Genomic DNA, 13551 nt, shown 5'->3' with positions numbered 1-13551 from the left:
CTGAATTAGAAATAGAATAAACACAGCACTGTTAAAGAAAGGGAAGGGAAGAAAAACAGGCAATCCTCTAAAGGATTCAGGTGGCTTTCTGGAGCAGAGGACCAGCTACCATGTAGAAGGGGCCAGTTTCTACACACTTGTCTGGACCTCACAGACCTAACACTCTGCTTTAGACTATTTTGTACCATTGCACTCAGCTGGACTATTCCTTCAGCTGGGGTTCAGACATGCCAGTTGTTTGCCTGATCTGCTGCTTCCTTGAAAGCATTCAGGGTAGCCTGAAAGATGTCAGCAAGTGCCCAGCTTCCTGCAGCTCTTCAGCTTCTGCTGACTACAAACCTGCTGGTCCCTGGTCCCTGCTCAGGACTCACACAAGCTTTTGTGTTTTGCCTTCAATCAATACTTAAATACAGGCACCTATAGGGAGCAGCAGTGAGGATGGATCCTCTTGTTTCAACTTGCACAGGGAGATTCAGAATAGCACAGAATAAGGCAAGGCTGCTTCTAATACAGCAACTGCCATTGATACTGTGAAAGCCTAGAGGAACTGCATGGGAATGCTGTCACTTCAGTCATGATGATAAAAGTGTTGAAATAGTTTCTTTCCCTGAGGAACCTCAAAGAGCCAGCAAGGGCAGCCCCTCCAGCAGAAGTGGTTGAAGTTCTACTGATGACTTAATGGAACAGCTTATGTTCTGTAACATTATCCCTCTGGTTTGCTTGGCTTGTGATACACACAGTCTCACACACCTTACTCCTCCCTCTCTCCAGCACCATCCCTCTGGTCTTCTCCAGTCAGGAAAGTGATAGAGAGTTTTATTGCAGCTCACAGCAGTGCAGTGCTCTGGAATGAGTCTATTCACCTACACTGTCACAGTGAATTTTGGACTGCAGGGCAGACCTGTTGGCAGTCTCACTCCAGTCCACTGCACAGATCTAGTCAGGAGCTGGGAAACACAGCCCTCTTCTCTCCAGCACATCCTGCAGCCTGCCCCACACACAGGCCACAGTGGGCCCTTACAAGCACTGCAACAGCTGTAGGAATGCATAAAGCCATGGAGAGGAAGAAATGTCTGAGGAATAGCTGAATTAGGACATTTTAGTTGGGTTCAAGGCCTTTGATTTGATTAGATTAGCCACACCTTTGCAGGAAAATCAGCTGTTAATCATTTACTGCAGCCCCAAGAGGCAAGTTCCAGGCTACCTCCACATCTCCAGGTACAGCAAGGGGTCCCTCACCATAGGACAAGATCTCTTGGAGGAGTGAAGAGGAGGCAACAGAGGAAACACCTACTACAAACCACAACAGCTTCAGGTATTTATAAAATGTTATACAGCTCTCCTATTCTGGGAGGTGAAGTGCAGTTAGCAAAGAGACAGGAACTTCCTGGGGTGTGCAGTCCCATGGGATTTCTGCTTTTGGGTCTATAGAACTTACATCTAGGCTGCCTCCTTTTTGAAGGCAAAGGAATTCAGAACAGCTGTCATGTCCTGTGTGCTGGCTGGCTAAAGACTGAGCACAGTAATCTGCCATCTACCCAGAAAACAAACCATGAACTGAGTAAATCTGGCTGTTGAGAAAGAAACAAAAACTGCAGTAAGTGGGAGCTTGTGCTTTGAGTCAAATCCAGCTTGCTGAGGATGAAACACTTTACAGGAGTAATTATTTTTCTTAGAGTATTCAGGATACAGACATAAGAGGCAGCAAGTCAAGCAAATTTTCAAAAATAACCAGTACCTCTTCCTGTATTACATCTGCACAGTCACATTTGCAAGAAAGTGTGAGAAATATTCCATCCTCTCCCTTGACAAGGAAGGAAGCTTTAATAAAACCACAAGATGCTCATAAAAAGATGCTGGAGGTTCTTTAGAAAGCTGTCAGCCAAGTCATTATTCAAAGTATCAGTGAAAGAGCAAGTGAGTAGAACTGAGATCCCAGTTTAAATTATTACTGGACCTCCCTGTGGGAGGAAAATTTATGCTTCTATTGCAGAGTAACAGAAACCATTACTAAAGCAAACCCCATTAGCAGGACACCCTTTTTAATATAATGGGACTATTCTGAGCCCTATGGAAGTAACAAGTTGTACATGATCCTTACTTATTATTGGTGGGGGTTTTGGCTTGTTTGTTTTAAAATAAGTGTCCATTTAATCTCCACTGTGTTCTCAGAGTTTAAGCCCCCAACTCTCCCTTTTAGAGATCCTTCCAATGGTGTCAAGGAATTTGTCCCACTGAATAGCAACCTTTCATGTACAGGTTCAAAGAGTTCATATTGAACACATGCTGGAGAGACACTGTATTATTTAAAATCTTGATAAGCTATGATTAAAATAAATCTCAACTACCAAAATGCTGTAGAGTGAGCAGCTTTTCCTCTTTACATCTCTATAGAGCTGATTGTTGAACCAGTCTCAGCTGGATTTCTCTGGTTTATGCTCCCATTTCTGTGACCCTCCTTTTGGAGGCATACCTGCATACACTCTGCATACCTGCACTGGTTTTGGGGCTGTGGCTGAGGGCATGGAGAGAATTCAACACCTGACCCTGTTGTTGTCTGTCCCCAGCAGGGTGGAAGCCACCATGTCACTGGAGCAAGAGGCATCCTCAGTTCCAGAAGACCTAAAGACATTGCTTGCAACAAGTGACTGGGCTCTTGGAGGGCTGGTGGTGATTCTCATCTTCTGTTTTGTTCTTATTGTTCTCATTTTATTTGCTGCTGTTTTTGGGTGCTGCTCATCTCCAAGGCACAGACGGGGTAACTTGTAGACAGCAAAGTGGGGACACAGAACTTGGTGCAGCTGAGCAAGAACCAGCCAGGGTACAACCTGAATGTGATGCTCACAGAAAACTCTCATCTCACTCCTCATGTGGTTATTTCTCTCCATGCATCAAGAGCAATGTGCCAATGCCAGCAAGTTGTTCTGGCACAGAACAGTTGGCTGTCCACAGCAAACTCAGTGAGACTGTCTGGATTCAGGAACTGCAACATTCACCAAATACCAAAGAAAACTCTTCTCTGATTTTCATCTTTCAAGCAAAACCACCAACTAGAGGTGGCAAATGGTCACCTACCACCTAAAGCAGATAAAGATGTGCTCTGCTGCTGCAGCTATGTGGGTTGGGTTTTTTTTTCACCTTACAGAAGAGCAATAGGAAACTCTGAAAGCTTTGTCTGAACCCACTCTCTAAAAGCAGTTCAGAACATTGCTCTCCTGTCATACTCAGGCCTAAATACACTATGCAAAAACTTGCTTGCCAGCACACAGTCTGACTTTATTTGTTCTTATTTATAACCTTGCAAGGTCAGAGTCTGAGGTTTGCTTTCATTGTTTGGATAGTGAGTAGAACTGTATGAATTCAATATGTAAAAAAGAAATGCAACATGGCTTTGCTTTCCACAGCACCTCAGTTTCCTGCAGAGTTCTGAGCAGGGAAGCCAGCCAGGGGTGCTGGGATGTGACTCTGGGATGCACATCCCATGATTTACAGTTGGAAGAATGGATCAAGCTGAGTAAGGGAAGAAAAATTCTGGGAGGGGTGATTTTAATTAGGTCAGTGATATTCCCTTACTGATACTATTACTGTGAGGAGGGTGAGATACTGGCACAGGTTGCACAGAGAAGTTATGGATGCCCCATCCCTTGGAAGGCCAGGTTGGATGGAGCTTGGAGCAACCTGGCCCAGGGGAAAGTGTCCCTGCCCATGGCAGGGGGTTGAACTAGGCCATCATTAAGGTCTCTCCCAACCCAAACCATTCTATGATTATACAAAACCCAGCCACAACAGCCATCTGTGAGCTGGGAAAACACCCCAGAAAGAGCAGAGCTCCTCAGACTAGTGGATCAAATTCTTAGAACAAGGAGCCTCTCAGCAGCTACTTGACAGCATCACCCTGACTTTGGGCAAAGCAGTGCCCCTTCAAGTGCCCAGGGCTCAGTGTTGTGCCACACTTCAGTATGAGCAGGACTATCCCATAAACCCAGGATTTGTTTCCCAAACATGCCAAGGAGAGAACAGTCTCACCAAGGCACCAGAAAAGCAGCATGTGTTATGTTCATGTTAAAAAAGCTGTCCCAGACCCATTTGTGAAAAATGAAATGAACTGAAGAACTTGTAAGCATGACATACAAAGACCATCTTCAGTTAGTGAACATACACTGCTCTCCTCCTGGCAAAATTATAGCTTTGATGTCTTATCCAGCACAGAGCAGCAATTAGTGCAATTACAGCATACAAGGCATGAACTAAACCTGAACAAGGCATGTTGTGGTTGCTAGTCTGCATTTAGATTGAGCACATCCATAATTTGAGCCTGTTTCTGAAACATTCTAAGCACCACCAGGTCCTTCTAAGGTCAGTGAGAATCACAGACACTTTGCAGAGCAGAGACACTGATTTACAGAAACACTAAATCTAAATGCTTCCATCCCATAGGCTCTGTTTGCCCCCTTAGGAGAGGGCTGATTTACTGAGGGAGGAGAGTCAAAGCAAAAGCAAATGCAACTAAGTCAACCCATCATCAAAGATAGAATACTGTAAAATGCATCACTAGAGAAGTTAAACATCCCCCTGACTTGGTCAGACTCCAAGACCAACATCTCAGTTAACTCAGAGGTGGGAGTGATGAGAGATTTCTCAGGGACGCATAGAGGATCTCAGCCATAACAGTTTTTTGGAAGAAGAGGGCATGTTTTCCATAGCATTAACAGTGGTGGTTGAAAGAAATGCACTCACCCTAGCTCCTCACAGAAGTTCACAATGGCATCAAAAGCTGTCATCATAGCTTTGTCAGACTCTTTTAAGGTGCCTTTTTTTTCCTGAAAGTAGATGGTACAAGGAACTGTAGTTTAAATATACACAGACAGAGTAACTCTAGCAATGATCAAATCCAACCCTTCTGAGCTACATGGCAAACAGCTACAGACACCTCCCTGTCTCTGCTCCAACTTCTGCTCCCCCATTCCTCTCTAACAGAGCCCTGGCAACATTTTCCTTCCTTGCTTCCCTTCCTTCTGCTATCCCTTGAAATGGGGCTCCACACAGCTCTAGACTCAGAAAATTTAATTTAATCATTTTATATTCAGAGGTTGCTGTAGGCAAACCAGAGCAGAGCCAAGGCAGTGTAGCCAGGCAGGAGGGTGCTGCTCTGCAGCTCTCACCTGGATGTTAGAGAGCTCCTTCTTGATCAGGAAGCTGACTTGGTCCCGGTCATTCCTTGAGTAATAGAGGCGGCAGCAGGACGGTTTTCCATCTCTCCCAGCTCTGCCAGACTCCTGGTAATATCCAGCCATTGACTTGGCAATATTCCAGTGGGCAACAAATCTGCATGTGGGAAAACAGGGAATGTGAGGCTGCAGGTTTCTCAGAGCACTGCACACACCAGTGTGGTGTCTGTGGGCATCAACAACAGCAAAAAACATAAAAGAGGATGGAGAACAGCAAGAGAATTTACACACTGAAATTTCAGTCCTTTTAACAAAGACATGGAAAGCAGTAGAGCTGTAGGAAAACAAGTGCACCTGGACAGCATGTGAGCAGGATGCCACTCCAAATGGCTGGAAAAGAATGAGCACATGAGGATCCCAAACATGCATACAACTGTGCAGCTATGAGGAATAAGGACACTGAATTAAGGAGTTTGGGAGATTTTACCATAAAATACAGCATTAATAAAAAGGTCATATTTATTTTGTGGGACACAACTGCACCATTATGAAACACATTTTTAAATACTTCATTTTAAAAAGAGACTTAGCCAAAATCTCCATGGGAATTTCCACCTCACTATGCTTCTCAGATGAAGACAACCTTCCTAACCAGCAAATATGACCATAGAATCATTACTAAATTTTATATAATCTCTGCAGGAAGGTTTTCAACACAGCACTGCAAGACTGCTTTAACCTGCTTGTACCTGACTATTCAGCAATTCAGCTTTTACCTGTTTAGAGAGGATTTGACAGCACAGAAATGCTGCCAATGTTTTCAAGTCTTCCTCAAAGCCAGCATGACCCAAGGGCAGGTATGATGCATATGGGTGTAGCTAAAGATTAAATGACAAAAGCAAGCAAACATATTTCTTCAAACACAAACAGCCCAGGAACAGGCCAAGCAGGAAACATCAGAGCCCTGCACACTTAAACCCCACCAGGAAGTTTGCTGAAGAAATTGATAAACAATTTTAAGTAGAACTGAATTAACAGTGAAGAGAGAGGAGTAGATTCCATCAGAAAAAAGGGACACCACCTCTGTTTTCCCATTTTGTCCAGAAGTCACCTCCAGAAGCTGTCAGACCTGATCTTATTTGATAACATATGCATGAATACTCAGAATTCTGCCAACACAGAGCAAAGGCTAAGCAGCAGTGCCTTGTCAACTAGGCTTGGGTATAATGTTCTTTAAAAAAAAATCCTGTAAAATGTAATGTTAACTCCATTGCTTGTAAACAAATGAGATTACAAGCATATTTCAGCTATATTTCACTTTCAGTCAGCCCTATGTTACTCTTTGCCTTTTTTAATGACCACTGGACAGGGCTTCAGCAGGTCATTAATTCATGTCCTAGGAGACTCCTCACTTGATGAATCAAGGAGTAAAATTGTCACTGCTATGGGATTTTGCCTCCTGGCAGCACAGGGACACAGAGGGATGAAACAGTTGTGAACTGATGGGATAAGCTCAGTGATATCCTGCCCTTCTCTCACAGTATTCAGAGCAACTTCTGTATGTGGATTTTAGAGATCAGGTCTGTTGTGGTGCTGTCTGAGCTGCACCTGAATTATCCCTTTAATAAGTGATCACAATAATAACCCAGCACAGCCATACTGCAGGGCAGGAACTGTGCCCTTATGGGGACAGCAATCTCAGACAAACAGCAATGGAAACCATGTGCAAAGTTTGTCATTGGACCAGAACTCTATTTTTATATGGTTAATGCCATTTGGGAAGGGCTATTTTCTCCCCATTGCACTGCAAGAGATCTCCAAAAAAAAGCTGGCTCTATTTTAATAGAGGGTGGATGAATTATTTAAGGTGCAGATTTTCTTTCCACTGCTTTTTAACAGCAGCCATTGCACTAAGAGAAGTGAAAGAGACAGCTGTGATTGCACTGAGATGGCTCTTTCTGAAACCCTGGAGGGTGTGGCAGAAAAGCATTCTTCCAGTTGTCTTGATTTTGAGTATGGCTGGCAAAGAGGAGCTCTGCAGCCTTGTGTTTAACGTTTTCACAAAGCCCTCCCAGGTTTGGTTTTGCTGCTTCTTTGTTACTGTAAGGTGTTGTGGAGCAGTGAGAGGACACAGTAACATGGCACTCTCCTGCATGGAGCAAGAAAGAGCAATTTATTGAAATTTAATCCTATATTTATAGCAAGGATCAAGGCAAGGAAAAGAACAGCACTTACTGGTCAGAGAAACAACACCCCTTGTTCCAGGCTTTCTCATGGATGCAGCAGGTGTTTATCTTTTGTTAGAATTCTTTCTCTTATGTTTACATTAGAGAAAGGGCTCTAGTTTGGGAAAAAAACCCTAGCTGAGCCTGAAAAGTTAGACTGGAAAAATTCTCAAGATTTTTCTCTGGGCCTGTAACAGCCACACTTCTAAGATAAAAAACTTCCAGCACTGGTTTTGTTGGTTTAAGCAAGTGTTCATCAGGCAGTTGAGTCAGGTGTATTAGGTAACAGGGCCTGAGACTTCTCCCTCCCCCTGCTCAGGTTTCAGTCTCTGATGGTGCAAAACACTCAGCCTCACACACCTGACGTTTGCTTTGTCTACTCCCATTCCAAAACTGATGGTTGCAACAATGACAGGGATCTTCTCCTCCATCCATTCATTCTGGACAGAAGTCCTGTCAGCTGCCTTGAGCCCTGGGAAGGAAAAAAAAGAAAGTAAACAACACAACAAAAAATAAAACAAAAGGAAAAAAACCTACTTCTAGCAAAGAAAAAAAAACAACCCAAAAAAACCTCCACAAACAAAAAAACCCCAACCAAACCAAAACTAAAAAACCAACCAAAAGACAAAAAAACCCCAAACCCCTAAAAACCACAAAGAGAACAAACCCCCCCCAAAAAAACAAGGAAAGAAACAAGAGGGTTTTCTTTCTCATCCAATCCCCCATTGCAGGCCAACTCCCTCACTAAAACTGACTGATGTACACACTCCTCTCTTCCCAGTGTTTAAACTGGCCTGGGAACAAGCAGGAGTCAGCACCAGCTGCTTTTATTCCAAAGAAAAAATCTAGTTCCTCACCCAGGATAAAAGCAGTTGTCACTTTCAGGCCATGAAAAATCCAACAAAACCAACAGCTCTGGAGACAAGGGAATGCCACTGTGTGAAGGGCCTGCACTTACCTCACAGACCTGATGTGTGAGCATCACACAGAGTGCAGAGCATGCCTAGAAAGCTCTTTTCTAGGTAGCCCCAACCCAGGTGGCAGAGTTCAGTAAGAGATGCAGACTGCAGTACCTGCATGGTAGGCTTTGGCTTTCAGGCCTCGGTAGCTCAGCTCAATGGCCAGCTGGTCACACACATCCCTCATCCTGCAGTACACGATGCCACAGCCAGAGTACACCTGGGAGCCAGGAGACAAAGGCCAGGACACTGAAGTCAAACAACAAAGCTGCAAGTACAGCCCCTCATCCTAGCAGACACAAAGCAAGGAGCATCTCACAAACACAGCCAGGTGCAGAGGTTATAGCTGAGCTGCATAGAGTTATTTTGAGAATTTGTGTCAGAGCAGGAAATTTAACACTTCAAATGCTTCTGCTCACCCTCACAGCAGTAAAAGAGCAGAACACAAACACACAATGGTCACAGAGGATGTGACAAACCAAGTGGAAATGCTTGTTCTGTATTCCTAGTCAATTTTCTTTTAGCCTAACCCTCTTCTGAGGACAGGAACACAACCTTCACATGCTACTTGTTTTAGAGGAACTAAAAAACATGTGAGCACTTTTAGAGGCCTTAGAAAATACACATGAGCACTTTCCTTCCTGGGACCTTCTCCTTTCCTGCCACAGACCTGTCAACTCTTAGAAGGTCAGGGACCATCAAGGTACATTTTGTCCAGTTTAATTTTCTTCCCTAAAGGTAAAACCTACCCCAGTGGTGCCCTTCACTTCAAGGGCCTTCAGACAGAAATCCTTCAAGTTGGTGTACGGATCAGTCAGCAGCTCTTTGAACTGCACATCATAGAACAAGTTAGATCTGAAACAAGGAGTCTTAAAGGTGGAAAGTGGCTGCTTGAGCTTGAGTGCTGCCACCACGTCCTCCTGGACCTGCTTGGTGGCAGTGGCAGTCAGGGCAACGCAGGGGGTGTGGGGGATGCGGGCGCGCAGCGAGCCCAGGCGCAGGTAGTCAGGGCGAAAGTCGTGTCCCCACTGGGACACACAGTGAGCTTCATCAATGACCAGGTAGGACAGCAGGTTTCTGGACACCAGGGAGTTCAGTGTTGGCTGGAAGGAAGAGGCAGCTGCCATCTCTGGAGTGATGTACAGGAGCTTTACTTGAGGTTTCTCACTCGCCAAGTCAGCCAGGATGGTTTTCTTCTCCTGGGCGGACAGCTTGGAGTTGAGAGAGCAGGCTTTGATCTTCAGAGCCAGCAGGTGATCCACTTGATCCTAGAGTGAACACAAAATAGAAATTAAAATCAAATGAGACTAAAGAAAATCACCAGCACCAAGAAAGATTAGTAGGGAGACTCAGGTGAGGCCCCAGCTTCCACCTCCAGGATCAAATCCCAGGACAACACACACCTACAGTTCTGTTATTTACAACTTCAATTCTAGATGCCTTTTTCTTCACTTTTGTGCATCCATTCACTTTAAGACAGACTTAACAGTTGAAGGTGTTCCCTTTATGCTGCTCAGGAACACCAGCAGGGATCTGTGCAAAACAGCTCATCACTGTGACCTGAACACATCTCAGTATTTACAAACCAGCATTGTCACAGATGGCAAATAAACACTCCCATCCTGCAAGAACAGGGAGCAGATCACTCCAAAATAACTGAGGGATGTCCTAACACAATGAGATAGGACCAAGTACAAGGATCAGGCAAATCACCAGTGCAGCAGGACCAGAAGCATGGATGAGAATCATGTCATGAAAACCAAGAAGAAAATGTGGCACCACATCCACATGAACACTGGCCATACAAATTCACTTCCCTGTCCCCTTGCACATTACTATATTTCAGGGTATGAAGAGTCCTAAAAACAGGTATCTCATTATTTTACTCAATATCTGGTTTCAGTCATTGATTTAATGTCTGTTTCTGTTTTCTGTTCACCCCTCAGCCTTCCCTATAATGAACTGCACAGGCTGAACTCTTGTGGCTACACTGAAATACAGCATTGATCATTTCAGGCACAGCAACCCCTTCTCAGGGCTTGATGAGAAGACCCTGGGGTTTACTCCAGCTCTTTCCCCTAAGACTCATCAAGCCCATCTCAACCTATTTGTAACTCTCTTATCAATGGTATGTCTTAACCTCCATTTTACTAATAATATTAATAATACTAATAATGCTGGAGTTTAATCAGTGGTCTTCACACTTGAAACAAATTCACTCTTTATAGGATCTTTCTGAGAACTATCACCAAGCCAGCTATTGTCCAGTGAGACTATAAAAGAGTTAAAATAATTCCACAAATAGCAAATCCCAAACCAGAAGCCTGCAGCAGCAGATGTCATGCAGTGCTAATGGTCTACATGAGTCTAAGCAATGCTACAGCTGCTCTTACAGGGATTTGTTTCTCCCAACAGGTGATGAAACAGTAGAAAAGGCAGAGGGAAAAAAGTCTCACAGATGAAAGTGCTCATGGAGCAGCTCTGCTAAGCCAGCTTCTTCCTATCACAGATTGACTGCATTGAAAACACATTTTTATGTAGAATGAATTGTGCTTTCAAAGGCAACTTCATCACTCCTGGAGAGATTACTTTACAGGTAAAGTGGCAGATTTTTTTCTGGGGAAAGATCCATCTTTTGGTGCATTTGAGTTACTCTGCTTTGTTTCTTATGTCTGGAGAAAATAAAAACCACCAGATCATTATTAAAGGCAAAACCATCCTTTTAGAGAAATGCAAAGTATCACACCAGAGATACTCTGCTGTCCTCACCTCTGCCAGGGCAAAAAAAGCACACTGAGACATCAAGAGAATCCAGAGGCAGGTCAGCAGCAGAAACTCGTGGGCAGAAAGACAAGAGGGCAGCTGCTGTGCCTCTAGAGTGTCCTGACCCCTTCCCTGATTGCTATTCCCAGCTAACAGGAGACAGTTACCTGAATCAGTGCAATCAGAGGTGAAATGACAATGGTGATGCCCACTGCCAGAACTGCAGGAAGCTGGTAGCACAAGGATTTCCCTGCCCCTGTGGGCATGCACACAAAGACATCCTTCTCTCCTGCAAAAACAACAGAAGAAAGCTCAAGGCCTCTGAGTGGTGTTGAGTTCCTGGGGCTTGGGCTGGAGGGGTGGGCAGAAACAGCACATGTGTGCATGTACCAGGTGGCATAGCAGCAAAACACTTCAGTTTAGGTTCTAAAGCACAGCAATACTTTGCATGCCAGCAGTGGTTTCCTTCAAACAACCTCAGATTGCTTTGTAAACATTTAGAGGCAGCTGTGCAGAAGTACCAGAAGATACACAGAAACCCAGATAAAGAGAAGAATCTCCTCCAGAAAAACTGCTTCTGCTAATTTTACAGACCTCCACTTACCACATTACCACCCCCATGACAGAACTTCACCACATCCTCTTAAAGCTTATCCCAGAAAGGCCCCTCACATGAAACAGTTGAAAATCTCAACCACGTTGATAATATCCTGCAGTGAGTGACTGTTCCTGCACTAATAGGATCTAACTCAAGCCAGGAAGGTGCCAGTGACACCAGAGACATCTTGCATGCAGAATCCCACTTCTGACAGGTCTGTTGTCAACAGTGAGTGGTGACAGATGGAAACTGGACTGGGCACTGTTCTGATTCACACTGAGAGCTGCTGGGGGAGCTGGCAGCTTGTTTGTGTGAGCTGCCTGTCCACCCCCAGCTGGCTGTTAGGGGGTGTGTCAACATCAGCACAAAAATGTTTCTGATAATGGCTCCATGGTTCTGAGGATCTCAGCTATGCCAAGAAATCAAGTCCTCTACTGGTATTGTCTTTAACACAAGGGCAGTTTTACTCTGAAAATGTCTGAATGTTAACAGATTTGATGTCATCTGACCACAAACACACTGGCAGGTGTGAGGAGACAACTAGAAAAGACACCAACACTGCTGCACTTTCCCATTTCCTATTTCCATGGCTGATGCAAAGGCAGTGTTACAAAACAAATGAAAGGAAAAGATGCAGAGCTCATGTGCAGCATGTGCTCCTGGGCCACCAAAACCACCTCAGAGCAGAGGAGGGCGTGGAGGGCTGGGAGCTCCTGCTCAGTCCAGGTGAGGTCTGCTCACATCAGGCACAAGACAACTCCTGCAGTGTCACCCCACACGGAGATGGACACCCAGCCGTGTTCCACACGTCTCCCATGCCAAGCCTCACCTCTCACCACAGCCATGGTCGCACTTTCCTGCAGGGAAGTCTTGAAGGACTCGAACCCGAAGACCTTCTGCAGTGTTTTCCGGACCCTGCCCTCCAGGCCCGGGGGAGCCTTCCCGCTCATCCTAAGGATGCTGCGAACGGCGACAGGAACCTGAGCTAGGCCCGTACCCTGCCACCCTCCTCTCCTCTGCCCGAGGCCTGCCCCGACCTCCGCCAGGGCTGCCCTGCCACACTCCCCCTTTCTCCGGGTCTCTCAGGGATGCTCATCCAGACCCCCTCACTGGAGAGGGCCACGATGTTTACTCTGCTCAGCGCCCTCCCCGCGGGGCACAGCACAGGGGACTCATGGCGGGGGGATCTCAGTGCCCACCCAACGCCACATGCAGAGGGGTGTGGGGGCAGGCGGCTCCTTCTCACCCACCCCCTTTCCTCCCCACGGGCCTGTGTCCTTGCACAGCCCATGTCCCCTGTCCCACCTCCGCCCTGTCCCGGCCCCCACCCTCCGCGCTCGCTCCACACCCGGCAGGTACTGACGCGGCGCCACAAAATGACGTCAAACGCTTCAGTTAAAGAGCCAGCCCGCGCGCTTTTCATCCCCTCTCCTCTCCCGAGACGCTCCGCTCCGCCCCGCTGAGGGTTTTCCCCTCCGGCTGTGAGCTCTCGGTGCAGTTTCTCCTCTGGCTGTGAGGCCGGGATGGCCCCGGCGCGCTGAGGGCGGAAGAAGGGCGGCGTTGCCATGGTGACAGCGCCGCTGCGTCATCCCCGCGCGCCGGAAGTGCGCCACGGCCGGGGCGGAAGATGGCGGCGGCGAAGCGCAGCGTTCTCTCCTCGCTGGCGGTTTACGCCGAGGACTCGGACCCGGAGTCGGACAGCGAGGCCGGCACGGCGGGGAGCGATGGGGGAGCACCCACGGGTGAGGGCGGGCAGGGAGCCGGGACGGGAGGCGGGCTGGGGCACCTGAGTGCCCCCATGTGGCCCGTGCCGGCCTGGCGCTTTCCGCTATGTGAAG

General features: G+C 46.5%; 2 protein-coding genes and 1 long non-coding RNA gene across 10 annotated transcripts in view; 2 read left to right on the top strand and 1 right to left on the bottom strand.

Annotated features, from left to right (window-relative positions):
- Positions 1–13295, bottom strand: part of RECQL5 (RecQ like helicase 5) — a 37499-nt gene extending 24204 nt beyond the window's left edge. For 4 of the 7 annotated variants that reach the window (XM_033076464.1, XM_033076465.1, XM_033076470.2 and 1 more), the window contains exons 1-8: positions 13042–13295; positions 12543–12673; positions 11283–11404; positions 9102–9620; positions 8467–8572; positions 7754–7865; positions 5163–5325; positions 4738–4820 (exon numbers count right to left, since the gene is read on the bottom strand). In XM_033076464.1, coding sequence (XP_032932355.1) covers positions 4738–4820; positions 5163–5325; positions 7754–7865; positions 8467–8572; positions 9102–9620; positions 11283–11404; positions 12543–12673; positions 13042–13280 — 1475 coding nt within the window. In that variant the 5' untranslated portion in view covers positions 13281–13295. Of the gene's footprint in view, positions 1–4737; positions 4821–5162; positions 5326–7753; positions 7866–8466; positions 8573–9101; positions 9621–11282; positions 11405–12542; positions 12674–13018 lie in introns of those variants that run through there. The other 3 variants (XM_033076466.1, XM_033076467.1, XM_033076469.1) reach the window with 3 other exon arrangements.
- On the top strand, positions 7–3388 carry LOC117005141. The gene is made up of 2 exons (XR_004419779.1): positions 7–1315; positions 2571–3388. It is a non-coding gene; the product is annotated as an uncharacterized LOC117005141 (long non-coding RNA).
- Positions 13296–13302: 7 nt separating the features above from the next.
- The window catches only part of LOC117005139 (SAP30 binding protein), a 28827-nt gene continuing 28578 nt past the window's right edge, over positions 13303–13551 (top strand). For both annotated transcript variants that reach the window (XM_033076473.1, XM_033076472.1), the window contains exon 1: positions 13303–13455. In XM_033076473.1, the coding sequence (XP_032932364.1) occupies positions 13341–13455 (115 nt within the window). In that variant the 5' untranslated portion in view covers positions 13303–13340. The remainder of the gene's footprint in view (positions 13456–13551) is intronic.

Source organism: Catharus ustulatus, chromosome 20, assembly GCF_009819885.2.
Source record: "Catharus ustulatus isolate bCatUst1 chromosome 20, bCatUst1.pri.v2, whole genome shotgun sequence".
Taxonomy (NCBI): domain Eukaryota; kingdom Metazoa; phylum Chordata; class Aves; order Passeriformes; family Turdidae; genus Catharus; species Catharus ustulatus.
This window is presented reverse-complemented; position numbering and strand designations above follow the sequence as displayed.